Source organism: Globicephala melas, chromosome 2 (genome assembly GCF_963455315.2).
Source record: "Globicephala melas chromosome 2, mGloMel1.2, whole genome shotgun sequence".
Classification (NCBI taxonomy): Eukaryota; Metazoa; Chordata; class Mammalia; order Artiodactyla; family Delphinidae; genus Globicephala; species Globicephala melas.
The window spans coordinates 65,556,328-65,576,423 of record NC_083315.2 but is presented as its reverse complement, the minus strand read 5'-3'; the positions used below and the strand labels follow the sequence as shown (position 1 = coordinate 65,576,423).

The 20,096-nt window shown below is 54.1% G+C and overlaps 1 protein-coding gene across 1 annotated transcript in view; it reads left to right on the top strand.

Moving 5' to 3' along the window:
- Nucleotides 1–3,511: 3,511 nt before the first annotated feature.
- The window catches only part of CORO2B (coronin 2B), a 139,566-nt gene continuing 122,981 nt past the window's right edge, over nt 3,512–20,096 (top strand). Inside the window, exon 1 of the mRNA XM_030875136.3 lies at nt 3,512–3,949. Coding sequence (XP_030730996.1) covers nt 3,935–3,949 — 15 coding nt within the window. The 5' untranslated portion in view covers nt 3,512–3,934. The remainder of the gene's footprint in view (nt 3,950–20,096) is intronic.

Sequence of the window (20,096 nt, the reverse complement as noted above, 5' to 3'; positions counted from 1 at the left end):
GATTGGTTGAGCAGTTATCCAGCATCTCCTATGTGTCAACTGCTTTTTGTGATTAAAAAAAGAAAGAGACAGAACACATGGTCACAGCCCCATCAAAAGAGACAGGACAAATATACTTAATTATGATAATTATACTACAGTGTGAATCAGGCAACAGTGGAGGTAGTATCAGGACAGCTACATAGAGGTAGTGCCTTCTGAGCTGAGATTTGAAAGATGAATAGGAGTTTGCCATGCAGAGAAAGAGGTATAAAGGTATTCAAGGCTGAGGACAGAGCATGGATTACAGCACTGAGGCATGAAAGAGTCTAAAGGAGACCAGAGCTTCCACTGCAAACTCTCATTTATTTCACAATTTTTTGTGTGTGTGTGTGGTACGCGGGCCTCTCACTGTTGTGGCCTCTCCTGTTGCGGAGCACAGGCTCCGGACGCGCAGGCTCAGTGGCCATGGCTCACGGGCCGAGCCGCTCCACTGCGTGTGGGATCTTCCCGGACCGGGGCACTAACCCGTGTCCCCTGCATCGGCAGGCGGACTCTCAACCACTGCGCCACCAGGGAAGCCCTATTCCACAATTTTTAACACGTCCCCTCGGCCTCCCTCCAGTTTCACCTATAGCTCAGTGGATGGTCCAAGAGAGCTCAGACTTGAACTAACAGCATCCCACCTCAAGTAAGAGCTGGTGGGGAGGGGGTGTCTTTCTACTTTCTGCCCCAGGGCATTCTCCAAGCTGAAGTAATGCCATAAGGGGCAGCCCTCAAACAGTGGGGAAGAGGGGCCCATGGATGAATGCCCACTGAATGACTCTTGGCAGGCAATCTGGACACATCCCAGATGCCTCCAGGGAAGTGGGCCCCCTTGGCTCCAGCAGTGACCTTGAGAACACACAATATAAAGCCAATTTTTATGTTGGCTTTTCCTCCTTCCCAATCTCACTAATTACCCCATTCACTCTTCCACTCTTGCTTCCTGGGATCACCTTCCAATTAAGCCACCTGCATCCAATTCCTTTCTCAGGCTCTGCTTTGGGGAGAATTATAAGATGGGCCAGGTCGCAGGGGACCAGGAGGTGGGAGGTATTGTGGTATAGACACTCACACCACAGAAAATGCACACATTTCTGAGTATCTCCTAGGGGCCAAGCCCTTGACTTGCAGAGGGAATGCCAAGTTCTTTGAGAGGGCCCTAGCTCTTCCAGACCTCTGTTCTGATTGGGGAGAGTGACAGAAGGGGCGAGCCAGCAGCATGTGAGGAATCAGAAACATTTTCTTTCTGCTTTGGGAGTGTGTCATGTGGGTTGTGGGCAGCAGATTGATGTTCCTAATTACATTTGGCTTAAGCTGATATTAAGTATTTGTCTCGTTCCCAGAGCCCACAATGCTGGTGGATGGTGGGGAAGGTGCCAAGAGGCATGCTGGGTAGCCGAGGATGACAATCTGGGATTTTAAATATCCATGAGAGATAAAAATGGATGAGTCACAGTCATGGGGGCAGGGTGACTAGTGTTCCTGAGTTGCCCTTTAACGGTTTCCAGGGGCTGGAGGGGCCTTGGAAAGGTTTTGAGGTCCATCCTCCTGTCTTGCTTGAGGCTGACCTGCCCAAGACAGCCCAGACAGGGAATGTGACCACTTCTGATGCTGGAGAGCTCGCTAAGGGCAAATGCGTTCATGTAGCCTATTTAAATTTCTTCTGCTGCAGGTTGAAGATCTATTTTGCTTAATTTGTTCTTGGTGGCATTAAATGTTCACTGAGCACCTACTGGCATTAAATATTCACTGAGGGGTACACGGTAAGAGAAGGCATGCCTTGGTGCTCAGAACGCCTGTGGGCTCACAGTCTATATTGACCAGAAGCTCATGAAAACAAGACCAGACACTTGGACCCACATGCAACACGGGCAACCAGGGGGTTGGAGTTGTCAGGGGTTTGGCAAGGAGGTGGGGCCATGAGAGGCCGGGAGGGTTTGGATCAGTGCAGAATAATAAGGAGGGCATTCCTGGCAGGTGAGCAATGTGGTCAAAAGCATGAGGTCCAACATGGGAACACAACTAGGAAGGGTCCGCACAAAGGAGATGCCTGAGGCTTGCGACAACATCTGCTACCCAAGAGATCGAGTAAGTCATTCAAGCTCCTCATGGGTGAAAACAGGACCACTAGCTGTCCATCCACCTCCCAAGACAAGTGTGAAGCTCAAATAAGGCAGCAGGTGTGAGTGGTCCTGGAATTCACAGATCCAAAGCACAGTGCTGTGCTTGACTGAAAAAGACCCTGTTCAAGTCTTGGGTCTGTCACTGTATCATCTGGGGGAGGTCCTCGCCCCTCTCTTTGTCTGTTCACTCATCAGCAAACTGAGAATGGTAATTCCTTCCTCATACTGTTGCACTAATTTAGGATTACAGGAGAAAATGTAAATAAAAGTAGCGTGATGATCCACAAAGAGCTCTACAGCTGCGGATTACTTTAATATTGTTGCTCTAAACAGTGGGCTCCTTGAAGGCAGCCATCCGATCTGCTCTCTGTTCTTCCGGCACCTTCCACAGATCAGGTGTGCGCACCACAGCGACCACGTCGTCTAGTTAATTGAATTGCATGATCATCAGCAGCAGGAATCCAGCACTTCCGGGCGTGGAAGGAGATTGTGATGCGTAGCCGATCCCTCCGCCTCCATCTCCGCTAACCCCGCCCCTCCGCAGTCTCAGCGGTTCAGGATCTGCCGAAACCGGTTCTGCTCAGGTACTCAGCTGGAGGACTGGTTTCAGAAGACTTGCGGGGACACTTTCAGGTGATTGTCCCTCAAGTCCCTGAAGCATTTCCAGGATATGGTGTGACCCAGGTCAGGATTAGTTCGCCACAGAGGACGCACCTGTGTTCCCCCAAAGCCGCGCCGCACCCAGGGGTCGTACAGACACACTTGGGGCAGGGCCCGTCCTCTTTCTAGAACGTAGCTTTTATCACAGGAGGTTCGGTACAGAGCTTGCGGCGACAAGGAAAGAGCGGGCTCCTGGAGAAACGCCCGCCTGGCTGCGTGCCGTTGTCCAAGTCACTTTCCACCCTGCCCCTCAGTTTCCTCCTCTGTAAAACTGGCTACGAGCCCCTCTGGGCCACCGCCTCGCTGCGGGAATGAGACTCGGACCAGGGCTGGCGCCTCCCATCCCACGCCCCTCGGGTCGAGGTCTGCGCGAGGCAGGGGTGCGGGCCGAGCTCCGCGCGGGCGGTGCCACGCCCCTCGCCGCCAGCAGCGCGGCACTCCTGGCCGACTTTGTGAACCTCCAGGGGGCGAGCCCGGCGCTCTTCTCAGCCCAAGAGGCGCCTCGGCCGTCTAGGGTGTGACTTCACCAGCGTCCCGGGGCCAACAGGGCACCGAGAGCCCGGGTCGCTGCCCACCCCCACCCAGCAGGTGCCAGGACCCAGCCTTGCCCAGCCGCGTGGCGGCCGTGGGCCTGAAGGGGTTAAGGCCGCGGGCCTGGGCGCCGGCCCCCGGCTTCGCCAGCAGCGGTGCCCGGCGGCCCGCGACCGAGCCCCGAGGCGCGGGGCACGGTGGCGGGCGGGCGTGCGCTTCCTCCTCCTTCTCCTTCCGCCTCCTCCTTTGTAGCGAGTTCCCGGCCCCTCTTCCTCCCCCCGCCCCCCAGCCCGGGCCCTCTCCCTCGCTCCCTTTCTTCCTGCCTCGCCTTCCTGCGGCGAAGGAGGCTCATCTATTATAAATGCACATTCGGGGCTGACATCAGCGACGAGCGGCGGGCGAGCGCCGACGAGCGGTCCCTGCGCGCTGCCCGCCCGAAGTGCTGCCCCCAGGCTCGGCTGAGCCTCCCGCGGGGCGCGGGAAGCGCTCGAGCCGCGCCGGACCCCCTTCCCGCCGCCTCCCGGGGCCCGCCGCCGACCCCGGCCGCCGCCCCCGCACGCCGCGCCCGCGCCCCCGCACCGCCCCGGAGTTTCTGCATGACTGTCACAAAGGTAAGCGTCCCTCGCCCGCCGCGCCCGGCACCAGCAGGCGCTTGCAGCTCCAGGCCTGGGTTGCGGGGAGCGCGGGGGTGTGGGCGTGGGGAGGGGGCACTGGTGTCGGGAAGGTGCTGCGTGCGCTTCTCTTGCTCCCCCAGTCGCCCGAGTCGCTCCGGCCCCCCGAGGACCGCGGAGGGAAGGGGGAGGATGCCGCTTTGGCAGCCGCCTTGGTTTGGACCGGATCCCTCGCACCGGCTCAACCCCAGGACTGCATTTTTAACCCTTGTTTAGGATGCTGCATTTTTAACCCCTGGAGAGCAGTGTGGGGCAGCTCCGTGGGGTCCCCGTTGGTGCGGGCCGCAGGGAGCGTCGCTGGCAGGGACTGGAGCTGGGCAGTGGGTGTGGGAATGGGCTTGCCGCCCTGAGGAGGCCCGCCGAGGTGAAAGCCCACCCCACCTGCCGGCTTCTGCCGCCCATCCCAGGAACTCTGGCCCCACTCCACAGGCAGCCTGTGGAGAAGGTTCTCCCCAGTCCTGGGAGTTGCTACCCGGCATGGGAAAGGTTCTGCCGTGGCCGGCTGGAAGATATGGGGAGGGACTGTGGCGAGGAAGGCAGCAGCGCACAGTGGCAGCTCCCATGTTGGAGGAGAGTTCTTGGACCTTGTCATAGGTGCCCAGGTTTACTGGAGAGACTGGGAGCTTCCCTGCTGTGGGGAAGAAAGAGTTAAGTGGGAAGCAGACCTGGATAGTGGAAAGTGTCCAGGGTTTAGGAGACCCGAGTTCACTCTCCATCACTATCCCAAATCCCCTGGGTGACCTTGGCTGGGCCCTTCTGCTTTGGCCCTCAGTTTCCTCCTGTGGAATGTGAGGATCAGGATGATAATATGGACCCTGGGGGTGGCGACGGGCAGTTGAAGAGCCAATAAAATCAAGGGTGTGATTGTGACACTTTTCAGACAGCTGTGTCAGGGTAAGGAGATCACAGCCTGGGCTTGGCCTTGGGTTTGTGGAGCCATGTACCCAAGGCCAGACTCCACCAGCTGCCCCGCTGGCTCTCATAATTGGAGAGGTGGAGGCCAAAGTGGGAAGGGCAGCTTGTTTGTGGTCAGAGCAGTGGGCCGGATGGCGGGTCAACCATGGAAGTGATGGGAGAGGTGATTCTGGCTCCATCTGATACGCCAGGGGCTACCCATGCCCCCCTGAGATCTGCCATAAGACAGCGTGTTCATTCAGGGTCTTTGGGCTCAATTCCGAAATCAGGACTTGGAAACATTGTGGGAAGATGCACTTGGGGGCTGAGGGGCTACCTTAGCTCTGGCTACTACTGGCAGGGCTGCTGTGACCCACAGGGTGCAGGATGCTTAGTGATTTGAAATGATACAAATGTTGTTTGTCTGGGAAGGATTATTGTCATTAAGGTTATTAATGTCAAAGACGTAAGCAGGTTGGAGTAGAAGAGTAATGGATGGGCCTGGATGAGAGATAAAGGATGTGAGGTTTGTAATAACAGCACCGAGATTTGACTAGATGCCTCCCCTGTGTCTCTTTAAGTATGTGAGCTCAGGCAGCCTTCCTTCCCAGGAGGCCTGCAAGGAAGGTGTGTTCAGGCCCCTTTAACAGAGGAAGAAGCTGAGGCTCAGAGAGGTAAAGTAACTTGCCTGAGGTCACACAGTGAGTAAGTGGCAGAGCTGGGGTTTGCCCTCAGGCCTATCCTGAACTATGGCCTGTGATCTTTCCATTGCCCTGCACCTTGGAGACTGGGTGATTCCAGTGGTAGAGGGGCACTGCTTGGAGGCCTGGGCCCTGGGGTGGGGAGTCCATGAAGGTGAGTACCTGTCTGTTAAACCTATTGGCAGGCCTGGCCTCTTGGTATCCAGTGATTATTCACTAATGCACCCCCTTCCACCCCATCCCCCACCAAATCCCTCTGTCTCTCTCTTCCTGTTCTAACCAATGTGGTATCAGTTTAAGCCAGCTCAGAGGATTAAATAAAACCCCCACCTTAACCCTGTCTTCTCTTCCTTTGCCAGCCCTTCACAGACTAGTGGGGAGGGCTGGAGGAGCAAGAGGGCTACAGGGGAGGGGCCTGGGGGCAGGCCTAAAAGCCTAAAAGCCTGCTGGTAAAGGCTCCTCTCTGAGTTTGAGAAGAAACCATAGTGCTCTGGGAGTCTGAAGGCCTTGCCTGTAGTCCTAAATCAGCCACTAACAGGCCGTGTGACCTTGGACCAGTCACTTCCATCTCTAGGCCTCTGTTTTCCCATCTGTGAAATGCGGGAATTGGTTCCACCTTCTGCGGGGCTTTGGGACAGCTTCAACTCTGGCAAGGAAGTCAGCTCTGATGGAGACCAGGAAGCTCTTTTTTCTCTGAAGTTGGTCTGGTTACAAGAAGAACCCTAACAGGAGTCTGGGAGGTGGGATCACTGCTTAGTGGGGTGGTAGGCTGGGGAGGGAATGGATTAGAGGGTGAGGCCCTGGCTCTTGCTGCCTCTAGGCAGAGTCACCCGTTTTGGGCAAGCCCCAGCTTCCTGCCCCTTGGACCCTTGCTTTGAGCCTTTGTGTCAGACCCCCTGCAGGGCAGATCCTCAGGGCCAGGGTTAGGTGTGGATTGTATTGTAGGTGACAATCTTGTTAGCTCAGAGAGCCTGGGAAGTGGAGAAGAGGAAACCAGATGGTCAGTTGCTGGATCCTCAGTAGCACTTCCTTGGGGCAGAGGGGCTCTGTTTTCCGTTTGCCACCCTCCCTCTCATACATACAACTAGCCCCCTTCATTGTGGGGTACAGCTGGTGAGGCTGCATATAAAACCTGGGAGTTTTCTGGAGGGGCTCCTGCCCTAACACACTAGAGACTCAGAGCCATGCAGATTTTGAATCGTGACCTTCTAGCCTGATGACATTTTTCCTGGTTATGATGTTTTAAACTCTATTTTATTGTGTATATTTTAGTAAGCTGCCTTAGTTTCTTTATATAATGAGGAGGAGAAGAAAGGAAGAAAAACTAGAGAGGAGACGGAAGGACCAGATGCAGCTTCCCAGCCTGCAGATATCCACAGGAGGTCAAGGCCCAGCCTCCTCCCAGTTTTGGTCCAGTGTCCTTCCATAGGGCAAGTCAAGGGTGAGGGAGTGAAGGCGGCCCTCCCAGTAACAAGATGATTTTATTCCAGATGATTTTATTCTTCAAATCCTTGTGCCTGATTCTTATAATTTTTCTGTCTCTATTCCATTTCAGTCATATACCTGACTTAGCACTTAGCAGTGCTTTTCTGTGTCTAAATATCTGTTTCTAAATTGCACTCACCTGGAAAAACAGAACAAACTATATTAGAAAAGTGTGTAGAGTACTAGTCAATAGGCTATAAGAAAAGCCTGTGAGCTGTAACGTAGGCCTTACCACCTCCTTTTCGCTGCTCAGGGGTCCTTTGGAGTGATTTCTTGGCTTTTGTCTGTGATGTGACCAGAGATGTGGCTTCTAGGTAAGCAAGGTGGTGGCTTCTAGTGACTGGGTAGCCTTGTTCCCAGTTGTGCCTTGTTAAGTTAGGTGCTGCTGAGCTCAGTGCTTTCCAAGTTCCCCAGGCTAGCTCAGGGGGCCAGGGGACCAAGAACAAAGTACCCTGGGCAGCAGGAATGCCTGCTGCAGCTAGGAAGGACTTAGGAGAAGGAATGTGGGCAAAGAGAGGACACTGGATGCCAGCATCCCCCTCTAAGCAGTCGATTCCAGGTCCACAAGCAGTATTGTCAGCCGCGCCCTGGCCCTTCTTTCTGCAGGTCAGCCTTCCTCTCCTGCCCCTGTTCCAGCAGAGCTCAGCTCACTGGTGGGAGCCCCTGGCTCCTGCTGAATGTGATAGGACGGTGTTGTCCTGCCCAGGTAGCTAATAACAGTTAATTGTTTGGCAAAGATCACATGTCTCTAGGGCCCCTGTGGAGCGGCTTATAGGAGAACAGAATGTTCAAGCAGTTTAATCATCCAGTTCTCTCCCCTGACAAATGAGGGAACTTAGGCTCAGGGAACAGAACTGTGATTTGCCTAAAGCCGCTCAAGCAAGTTTGAGGCTGGAGGGGCTGGAACCTGGGTCCTCCTGACTCCTGATCAGTGCTCTTTCCTCCTGGCTGCCCGGTGAGGGGGGACTTCAGGAAGCCGGAGCAGGGGCAGGTGTTTTTGCCCCCCTGCATCGCCCCAGCCTGGACTGCTAGTGTCTGGGTTTCCCTCTCCCTTTTTTGGGTCTGGGTGTGAGGGAGCCCAGGGTCAGGATAGGGAAGGGGGTTACAAGCCCTTCTGCTTCAACTCATGGACCCAGATGCAGTCTACCTAGGATACCTGGACCCCCAGATATCCCACTTCCCAGCACCATTTTCCTGTCTGGCTCTTACTGCGAGAAGAGATGAGAGAACCTCAGTTAAAAGGCTGAGAGGTACCAGCACAGACCCAGCTCCCAGACACATAGGGGTAGTGTGGGGATTCTGCCTCCTGTACACTCCATGCACTCACCATACCTCCTCCTTCCTCGCGGGGCTTTTTCCAGATCGCTACCATCCTCACGCAGAAGGTATCTAGCTAACATTCACTCATTCGTTCAGCCAGCACCCTCTGAGCTCCCGCTCTGGGCCAGGCCCTGTGTTAGGCATTAGGGTCACAGAGTGCATAGCCACAGCCGCTGCTGTCCAGGCCCTTTGAGGAGATGGATGTGGAAGGAGGTATCTCAGCGTCCTGGGTTAGGAGTGTCAAGGTCCAGTGGACACAAGCTGGGAGAGGCTGGTCTTGGCTGCATGCTGTAAGTGCTTCGTAAATACAGGCCCTTTCCTTCTCTGCTGTCTCTCCCTCACTCTCCAGAAAAGCCCTGGCGAGTTACTCCCTTCCTCAGTGTGCCCGGAGGCCCTGTGTTCTCTCGGCTGGGGGTGTTGCCACTTTGGCATCTATGGCAGTGCCTAGAGGCATCTGGGAAGGGTTGTGAGGCTCCCCAGGGCCCCAGAATCACCCCACAGCCAGCCAAGCCTGTGGAGTCAGCACAGACATGGGCTCGGCCAGTTTGAGTGTACGGACACTGGCTGGACCAATGGCCTGGCAGCATCAGACCCTGGCAGCTCAGCGATGGAGTGAGTTTTTCCACTTCTCTCCCGGGTTGGCCAGCCTGGAGCAGACATGGCCTCAGCTGCCGCCGGCTCCTGGCACCGGGGCAGCCCAGATTCTGATTTGGATAGCTGGCCACAGAATTTGTCTGGTGTCCAGGAGATGAGGGAATGTGCAAATTCCCTCTGTGCCCAGCCCCCTCTCCTTCCCTCTTCTGATCAGCTCGTTCTTTCCCTGCCCCTGTACCCCGCAGGTTCAGGCCCCAGCCCCGAGCCGCCTGCAGCCTGGGAAGCTCGGAGCAGCTGGCTGGGAGCAGGCCCTGCCAGGGAAGGACAGATGCAAATCCGGTGGCTTCCACATGAAAAGAAGCTGTTTAGAATGAGCCTCTCCTTTGTGGGCCTGGAGTGTGGGACCAGCTGCGAAGGAGGCACAAGTAGGGTGGGAGGTGAGGGGGGGATTGGGGGTGGAACTGCCACTCACCCTTCCTCTCTCCCTCCCCCCTGCCACCCCCACCCCCGCAGAGGCCCCTGGAGGGACTTGGTAATTGGTTTCTGGCTGGCACCCTCCTTCCAATTAATTAACACAGCGATGGGAGGCGCCCAGGTTTGCTCACGACTGTCCTGTTTACAGAACACACACATGGGTTACTGCAGTGAATCCCTACGCCCGTCCCATGGTGGGGAGGGTTCCCCCTATTTACAGATGAATAAACAGAGTCTCTGAGTAGAGGGATGACCACACCCTAGTCACAGAGCTAATGTGGGTCAGAGCTGGGATGCACACCCAGATCTTCTGACTTTGAGCCAGAACCTTCTCAATCTGATCACGTAATGGTCCACATCCTGTGAAGATGAGAATAACAGTTATTAAGCAGGCATTGGGCGGGCATGATTGCATTTACTCTGTTCACCATGAGAGTGATTCTATTATTGGATGATCCCATTTTCCAGAGGAGGAAACTGAGGCTCAGTGAGAGTCGATGAATTGCTCAAGGTTGCAGGTTTAGCGGGTGGGGGAGCAGGGATCTATACCTGGGCTGTCTGACTCCAGAGCACACATTCCTCTGACCTCCAGGCCTCTCCTGCTGGGGCTCTGTCATATTCTGCAGCCCCTACCCCCAAAGCGTAGGGCCCCTGTCTGTGTGTCTGTGGCCCTGCCATGGAGGTGTGCTCGCCTTGAGGGTGACACTCGTGGGTGTATCATGCTTAGACTTTCCTGTGGCCTTTGCTGGAGCTGGGAACAATGTGAATGACTGGGGGAATGGTGCTGGGTAAGGAAGACATCCTGCACGTGGTATCCGGCATTAGATAAGGCTGCTTATAGGTAGGGCGGCCAGCACAGCAGCAGAACAAGGTGGGGCAGAGGCAGGGCCTTCTTCATTCCCGCGAAGCTAGCTTTGTCTAGGGAACGCAGGTCTGTGGACCAGGCCTGCAGCCCTTACCAGAAGCAGCCTTCTCTTGGGATGGCCCTTGATTCCCAGGGGGTGCCTAAGAAGGCCAGCTTTCGAGTCAGACAGATGGCACTGTATCATTTACTTGCAGTGTGTTCTTGGGCAGGTTGCCTAACCTCTCTGAACATCTGTTTCCCCATCCTTTAATTGGGATTGATAATAGTAGTACTTAAAAGGATGATTGTAAAGATTAAATGAGCTGATCTGTGTGAAGCACTTACCACACGCCTGGCAGTTAGCGTTAGCTATTAACACCGGGAAGACAGAAAATTAAACAAATGCTGACAGTGAGTGTCCTGGGGGTTATGAAATGAGCAATACAGGGACCTCTGGGAATAATAGCAGGGGGCCGGACCTAATCAGGGGGCTCAGAAGTGACTGTTAGCTGAATCACGAAGGATGAGTAGGAGGTGGCAGGTGAAATGGGGGGAGCTGAGGAGAGGATAACAGGCAGAGGGAACAGGGCAGAATGAGCAGACGTCTGGAGTCAAAAACAACTCTCCAGGATCACTTCCTGCATGCCAGGCATTGGTGAGGGCTAAGCCCAGGTATTGGCTCATTTCATCATCAAAGAGACTTCATGGCGTAGATTACTGTTATTTCCGCTTTACAGATGAGGAATCAGGCACAGAGAGGCCAAGGCAGCTGCAAGAGCTCGCCCAGTGAGGCAGAACAGAGAAGGGTCCAGACCTGGGCCTCCTGACTCTGGCACTCTTTCCTTCCTCCTCCCCGCAGCTGGAAGATGGCTTGTCACTGGGCCACTTCTTAAACTGACCTAAGGGGTGTGGAAGTGCCACATGCCGTTGCCCAGCCTTCTGCTGCCCTCCCAGGGCCTCCCCGGGCTGCGTAAGGGAGGGCAGGGGCCCTCCTGGCTCGCAGGCAGCTCTGGGGAGGGGTCTTTTTTTTTTTTTTTTCCCCCAAAAGGAAACTTTGCTCTGGCAGGAAAATTTCTACCTTCCATTTTTACTGGGCCCAATTATGACTGATTTTGTTTTTTTAAACCTTTCTCCTTATCTGGATTGGGCCTTGGTCTTTACAGTAAAACCATAGGGACAGATGCAGAATTTTTAATGTTGGAATTCTGTGGGTGTCTGCATTTTGGTTTCTGCCCTGCCCGAGCTCAGAGAAGGTGACATTTTTCACAGGCTTAAACTTACTGGCCCCTGAGTGAGACAGATGGTGACACTGTGGGAGGCTCTGGCTGCCTGCAGATGGGAATGTGGGGAGGCTCATTCTGGGTGGTGCTCACGCTAATCCCTGGGAAGAAGCCCCCACGCTCAGGGCTTAACTCTAGAGCCGTCTGAGGTCGTCTGGTCCAGCCCTCTGCCTTCGTGGACTCCACGCTTTCTAGGAATATGAGAATGACTCCTAATCATAATAAATACTAACTTCTTAGTAGGCTGTTTGGAGCCTTTCACCAGGTGTTAAGTCCCTGCTTTCAAGGAGCTGACGGTGAAATAAACACAACAACGAACGTAGCTAACCCTTCGAGGGTGCTTAGTTTATGCCAGGCACATAAAAAGTGTTTCATATGTATTTACTCTTTTAATCTTCCTGATTACCTCTGAGGTCTGTGCTATTACTGTTCCCATTTCCATAGTAGCAGAAACAGGCCCAGAGAGGGCAGGGAGGTAACTTACTAGGGTCTCAAAGCTGGGGAGGGCCTGAGCCCACCTCCCGGGCCTTCTGGCTTGCCATTCCATCAGGCTGGAATGACCCCAAAACATGGGACCAGAGCAGGGGGCCCGGAGGCAGAAGATCCAAGCCTTGCTCTTGCCACTTTTTCTTACCTTGTGACCTTGGGCTAGTCCCTCAACATCTCTGAGCCTCTGTTTTCTCATCTTTGAAAGTGGAGTTAGGACTCAACCTTACTAGGGTGCTGTAATGTGTAAGTAAGGCAGTCGTAGATGTCATGGAAGGGGATGGTTATTGTCATGTCTAATTCGCGCTCCCTCCTGCCCCCTCCCATCACCAGCGTTTCACGGCCTTCAGAGTTTGGCAGTTCCATTCAATAGCTAACCCACTTTTCCTGCGCTGTAGTCCTGACTTCAGAATTGATTCATACTCTGTTGGTATGAAAAAGAGGAGTTCATCTCTTCCAAACAGCCTCTATCTGTTTTCTGCTCCGTCAGGCTAGTTGGGTGCAGATAAAAAGTTGTTTTTCTCTCTTCCTATTCTATTTTGGCTGTTTTAATATGCTTGGGATAAATAATCTGGCAGTAAAAATTGGGCGTCCTGCTTTCATTTGAAAAGTGAGCCAAATAAAGCATCCGAACCTTGATGTGTATCATCCTGGCTCCCTGCAAGCCCCAGCTCCCTGTGGGAGGCTGGGGAGGATGGGTCCCAGAGCACAGTCCTGCCTGGGTCTCTGGGCAGAGAGATCCCATCCTGTCCCCCGTGGCAAGGGACCTTGACCTTTGCTCCAGACGCGTCCTTATGCCTTTGGGGCTCAGACTTGCTTTTCCTTTAGCTTTATGGAAAGAAATATGCTCCAGTAGCTTGAAGCATTTACAGCAAACCGTTTAAACACCTTAAGTGTGATTTCAGAACTAACAGCTTTCTGATCTGGGATCTGGCGGAATTTCTAAGACACGGAACAGCTGATGAAAAGAAAGGTGTTGGTGGATGGGGACAAAACGATTTAATTCTTGAGGTTTTTTGTTTAACTTCCTAAAGATAATGCTGTTTCTGCCTGCCCTGCCGACCTCCGGGTGAAAGATCAGTTTGCAGGAGTGCATGGGGAAATTTGGGATTCTGGGAAATTTGGAATTCTGGGAAAGGGGATTTCTGTGTACCTGAGCAGCCATCTGATAACTTTTTATTAGCACACATCTGTCCTCTAAAGCCCAGGGGTCTACCTTCCTGCGTTAATCGTTATGATATCTGAGGACAAACTCAAGCTGTTACGCACTGAGGCTATTTCAGGGCCTGAGTTGTCCTGTTAAACTGGCCTTTTCGCGGTCTGCATCCATGTTAATTTCTCTGTCCCGAGAACTCCTGTAGCACCCAGTCTTCACTACACCAGATACAAATAAAAGCCCAAGGTGTTACGTTGTTTGCTGATTGCTTTATGAACATGAACCTTGACTCCTTAATTACGAGCTTGCTGAGGCCAGAGATTACATCTGATTCTTTTTAGTACCTTTCACAGTGTTCATCAAAGGGCTGTGCACGGTAGAAAAGGTGTGAGATAGACCGTGGGGTACCTGGTGTAAAGGGGCGAGATTGGGCAGGATTTGAAACAAGCCTAGACTATTCCCTGGGTGTTGCTGCTTGGGCTAAGTTCTTACTCCTAGAGATCTACAGACTGCTAGAACTGGAAGAGACCCTAAAGAGATGTAATGGGCTCCCTCATTTTGCAGAGGAGAAAACTGAGGCCCCAGAAGGTTTACTCAAAGGGGCACCAGTGGCTGAGCAGGAACTGGGGCTCCCTCCTGCCTAGTGGCAGGTTTGGGTTGGATGAACTTCCGTTTAGTGGGTTTTTCTAGGCTTCTACTAGAAATCAGGCCAAGGACTGATTCAGAAGTGGGGGTGGGAGAAAGTTCCAGAAAGTAGACTTTCAGAACTCAGTCTAGCTGGCAGTGAGCACCCAAACGAAGAGGACTGGCTCCCCAAGTGACCAGCCAGGAGCAGCCCGCCCCAGGGCCTGGTCAGGCCATGGCAAAGGCAGAAGGAACGACTTCTGAGGCTCTTTCTGCTCGGCTGTGGGGCTGTGATTACCCAGATCTGGTGGCTCATGTGTCCTACATGCCAGGCCGCCACCTTGGCCTCCACAGGCGGCCCGTGAACCTCACTCTCCCTCCTGGAAGCCGGCCCACCTGGCACGCAGAGCTGCAGGCAATCTTTCCCTCCTTTGTTTCTCTGAAACCATTAGAAGGGCCTCTGGGTTGGGAGTCTGGGTTGCTAAGAGCTTTCCTCTGGCCAGGCCTTATCACTGGCTTGAGAAGTCTCCAGACAAAGTTTTCCCTGGAACTCTGGCTTGGAGGGATAGAGGGAGGGAGGAAGGGAGAGTGGGCGGAGGGAAGGAGAGGGGGGCTCAGGAGCCACAAACAAAGCCTCGCCTCTGCAGGCCCCGGGAGGACCAGAGTGCTGGGGGGTGGCCGTGGGAGCTGCACGCTCTGTGGGCCTTTGCTTTAGAAAAGCAGCAGGAATCACACTGCTCTGCTGAACCTGCCCCCACCACCGGCCAGTGCACATCCATTATCGCACGGTCCCCCGCACTCTGCTGTCATTCCCACCTTACAGGTGGGGAGACTGAGCCTCCAAGAGGGCAGCACTCACCCTGGCACACACAGTGGGGAAGGATAAGCTGGGAACTGAGCCTGGTGCGTCTGATTACATAGCCCCACGGACATGCAGAAACTTAGCAGCGCGCTGGCCTGGCAGTGGACGGCTGACCTTGCTGTGTGGTTGCTTTTTAAAGAATACCCTCCCAGAAGCCACTATAGAATTCAGTTCCTTGGGGCCTTCTAGATGTTATTAAAATATAAATTCCCCTGGGAGGGATGATGCCTTAGCTTGCTGATAGCAAGACCCTAAGCAATGAGACTCAGGAGAGGCTCCTGAGGGGGAAGGTGAGACAGGAGGGGAGAGCTGTTTTGCCCAGGGAACAGACGTGGAGAGGATGACCAGCCTTGTTCTGCGCACCTCTGCACCCTGGCCGCCCTGCTCCCTGACCACCGACCACCCTCCCCACCCCTCACCCTCACGAAAATCAAATGAGGCCTTAGATTCATTCAGAAAACTTTTGCTGAGCACTTGTGTGCCAGGCCCAAAGCACGTGGCACTGAGCATGCAGGGATGAACCCAGGCTGCCCCCTCCTTGGGGGAGCGCAGTCTCGTGGAGGAGATGGTGGCTCAGAAGGACACACGGCCGCGGGGATGTGGGGAAGGGAGGCCAGTGAGCGGGGGAGTGGAGATGTGAGCACAGAACTCTGAAGCCATGGGGACAGGGTGGCGGGCCCAGGACGCTTTCTGGAGGAGGAGATCTCATGTCAGCCGTCAAGGATGAGTAGGCAGAGGTGGATGAACGGAGGAGAAGGCATTCCAGGTAGAGGGCTGGCATAAACAAAGGCATGGAGGGGGGCGCAGGTCTGGCTTATTCCAGGAGAGAGGCGAGTTGGATGTTGCTGGGTGGAAAGGGTAGGACGGCAAGTGACGAACAGGCTGGGAGGCAGGCAGGAGCTGGGGAGCCAGGGCTGCCCAACCAATGAGCGTGAACTTCACCCCTGGTGGTGCCAGGACTCCCCAAGGGGTTTTAAGCAGAAGAGTGATGTGGTCCGACTTGCACTTTATTTTTTAATAAATTTATTTATTTATTTTTGTCTACACTGGGTCTTCGTTGCTGCACGTGGGCTTTCTCTAGTTGTGGCAAGCAGGGGTACTCTTTGTTGCGGTGCGGTGGCTTCTCTTGTTGAGGAGCACGGGCTCTAGGCGCATGAGCTTCAGTAGTTGTGGCACACGGGCTCAGTAGTTGTGGCTGACGGGCTCTAGAGCACAAGCTCAGTAGTTGTGGCGCACGGGCTTAGTTGCTCCGTGGCATGTGGGATCTTCCCGGACCAGGGCTCGAACCTGTGTCCCCTCCTTTGGCAGGCAGATTCTTAACCACTGCACCACCAGGGAAGCCCTGACTTGCACTTTAGATGGTCCACCCCAACCCATGTTGCCCTGGAGGCAGAGCGGCGAGTGGACATTGACAAAGCCCACGTATCATGAGGTAGGAGTGCGGGTTCCGGGCCCCCAGCCCAGTTTTCCTGCTGGCATCTTCCCATGCCTGGGTGAGCACAGCACGTGCCCCTCTCTCCCCCAAGGAGATACCCCTGGCTGGGACCACTGCATGGTACTGGCCTTTCTCATCTGCCTCGGGCTGCCAGAAAGGTTGAATCTGGGCTTGAGAAGACAGGGTGTGGGGAGGGGGCAGAGAGGCCCTAAGTCTCCTTCTAGGAAGACTTGCTTATGGCCTGGTGAGAAGACTCCTGGAATCGGATTTTGGAGCCCCCTGCTTAAACTCCAGCTCTGACACCGTGTGGCTGTGTGATCTTGGGTTGATCCCCTCTGGTTGGGACTCAGTTTTCCCAACTAGCTTAGGATAGTATCACCTGGTTCGAGGCTGGGTGCAGGAGTGAGCTTACAGATGTGCCTATGCCCTGTTGCTGCCCAGCTACCCTCCCCCAGCTCTCCCAGACCCTACAGCCAGAGTCTCCTTCTGAGCTGCGTCCTCCAGCGTGCGCGCGCGCGCGCACACACACACACACACACACACACACACACACACACACACACACACACACACACACACACACACACACACACACACACACACGTTCACTCCAGACTGCTGCGGGTTTATGAAACTTGGAGGTTGAGGACCGGAGTTCGAGTCCCAGCTCTGCCCCTGGCTTGCCCTGCGCCTTTGAGCCTTGAGTCGCTCAGCCTGTCTGAACCTTTGTGCCTACCGCCTCCCATTTGGAGTAAACGTCAGCCCTCCACACACAAGAAGGGAATTTTATGAGCCAGCCTCTTCCACATCTCTTTAATACACCCTCCCCTGTGCTGATTCTGCCCCCTTCAGCCAGAGTCTTTCTTCGATGAAAATTCTTTCCAGTTTTCAGTGGTGACCTGGTTGGGGGTTGGGGGTGTAGTATTCACTGGGATAGCGCACGAGAGACCCTTCTGGAATGATGGTGGTTAGGTGAATGTGTACCTGTGTAAAAATTTTGCAAGCTGAACACTTAAGACTTGTGCTCTCTAGGCATGTTGGATCTATTTTAATATAGGAATATTAAAACATTAATGTTTGGTTTTATATAGAGGAATAATTATTCTATTTATCTATTAATAATAAATATTAATAATTGAATACATTTTTAATGGAAAAAAGATTCTTCTCAGCTTTCTGGTTCCAGCTCCATATCTCTCCATCCATTCACGTATTCATTCACTCTACAAATATTTGCTTGTGCCCCAGGCAGCCTAGGCTTGCAGAGGTGAAGGAGACGCAGATGCGTGCACTGTTTTGGGAGCTCAGAGGTGCAGAATCTTTAGTGGCTCCTCGCTGCCATTAGCGGTGATTCTAATGCTGGCTGCAGACCACCTGGGGAGGTTTATATGCTTGTGCTCAGGGTCAGTGTCACAGGTGTGTGACCTGTGCGATGCTTGGTTTAGTACTCTGCTGACACTGTCCTGAAATTCTTCATAATTTTTGATCAAGCGGCCCTGCAGATTATGTAGTTGGTCCTCCCTGCACCCACCCCCACCTCCCGTAACAACAGAATCAGAATCTCTGGGAGGTAGGGCCTGGGCATCAAAATTTCCTCAGAGCTGAGTTTCTTTCTGGAGCAGCCCAGTCCAGACGCAGCCCTCATCCTCAGACACTCGGCTGAAACAAGAGCTAGAGCCTGGCTCTCTAGATGCTTGTAACTCAGTTGGAACGATAAGCCCTCACACATGAGAGTGTCACAGGAGCAGTCCCCGGGGAGGCAGTGGTGGCAGCGAACCATGAAGGAGCTCAGGGGAGAGGCAGGATCACTGTGGGGTGGGGTGGTCAAGGAAGGCTTCCTGGAGGAGGTGGCGCATGCACCATCCTGAGAAGGGCAAGAGAAAAGAAAGATAGGAGAAAAGGCAAAGATAGAACAGCATTTAGGAGAGGGAAAGACTCGTGGGGGAAAGGGAGGAACCAGGCTAACTGGAGTGCGGAGTATGACTTGGGCAGGGAGAGATGTGGTTGGGAGGCTGCGGTGGAGCAAGGTTGGGAAGCCCAGGAGGTGACAGTCTGAGAAGTCAGAGTCCTGTCTGCAGTGGGGAGCCGCTGAATGTTCCGGGTCCAAGAATAATGTGCTCCATGAGCGTTTGAATGGATAAATAAGAGGATTGTTTGAGGAGGCTTGGGGGAACTGGCCCGATAAGTTGCCGAGGTCTCCAGCCAGACTGTGGTCCACCTGTTCTGGGAGGCTCTGCGCCCCCTTCCCCGTAGGCGGTGCCTGTCTGTGCGGAACCCCCTGTCCCCTGCCATGTGCTCTTGGGCCGCAGCGACTGAAGTGTCCCCAAGAACAACAGACTCTTGGCAGACCATGTTCTCCATTTCTAGGAATGGCAAGTGGTGAGGGGAGGGGCCCTTCTGGTAAAACTGGACTCTGCTCTCCTGCTCCCACCAGGTTCCCCAACCCAGGTGAGGAGCTGCTGTAGGAAAGTGGCTCTGTCTGCCGTCTTGTATTTCCCACGGCCTGGTGGGCGCTGCAGTGCCTGGGGAGGGGGCGGGGGTCCTGCCTGGGATAGAGGAGCCCTCCTTTCTGAGTGGCCAGCATATCAAACACAGATCTGTTTGTTTCTTAGTCTCCTGAAATATTTATGCAGGAAGATGAGAAAGGAGCTCTGTTTATTGAATGCATCTTCCAGGAAAGAAGCCACAGGGAATGGGCTGCTTCCTGAGTCTGAGAGCCAGTGAGCAGAGATTTCTTTGGGTTTGAAGCCAGACAGAGCCTGTGTACTTGCAGGATAAAGGGGAGTAGGATTTCTGGAGGCGACAAAGCCCTCTCAACCTCCTGCCTTCAGCCCCAGGAAAGCCTTTCAGCACATGCTTTCCTGGTGACTCCAAATGACAATTGAAATCTCAGCCTAGTTTCTATTCTGGGCTTTGTTTCTAACATGCTCTGTGACCTTGGGCAAGTTGCTTAACCTCTCTGGGGTATCAGTCCAGTTCTGTTTGCCCCTTGATAGTGTTTGGAGAGTCAGATGAGCTGTGGAGTGGGTTTGCTCTGAAGCAGTGAAGGGGTAGGAAGGGATGTAGGGAGCATTGTACCATGCAAAAGTCCTAGCCATGCAGTGTTCAAGGCCAGAGAACTGACCAGGAGAAGGATTGAGTGGCCAGTGCCACTGGCAGCCTCAGCTGTGGCGTGTGGGGTCAAGCTGGAGGGGGTGCTCTGCGACCCAGGCCCACCCTGTGGCACCTTCCCTCCTTCCTCCTTCAGCTGAACCCTGCTGTCCCATGTCCCTGAGAATGCTGGCTGGATTTCCTCCCAGGAAGGGGACGGGGGTGTCGGTTTCCATCCCTTGGGAGTTGGCAGGCAGCACTTCTCCCTGACAGTGGGATCAGCCTTGTATTCAGCTGTGGAAGTCTGTGGCTCCACGCCCAAGCCTCATGGCCAACCTCAGATCATCTGCTGTCCACACTCAGGGAACCTGGATCCCTGCCCTCAGTTTGGCCCCTGGGGCTGGGCTTCTGTTCTCAGCTCCAGGGCTGGCTTGCTGTTCTGTCTCCTGTGGTGGACCTTGTAAGAGGTAACCGTTAATAACAGGTCTTAGCATTAGAACAATCTGAATCTTAATACAAACTACCATCCACTAAGCACCTGTTCCATGCCAGGGACTGTGCGGCCTCGGGGGACACACAGAAGAGACCAATCTCCCAGACCTTTAAGGAAGTTGAATTCTGCCTGGGAGGCAGACACAGATACTGATGGAGTGTTTGAAGTAGCACTGAACACAGGTCCTGAAGGCCACAGTTCTGTGCCCTGGGAGACTGGACAAGGCTTCCGAGGGGAGGTGGTATTTGAGTCTGACTTTGAAGGGTGAGTAGGATTTGGGAAAGGATGGAGGAGGGAAGGCACAGATGAGTAAAGACAAGGGCAGGGTCACTCCTGAAATGTTCTGGAG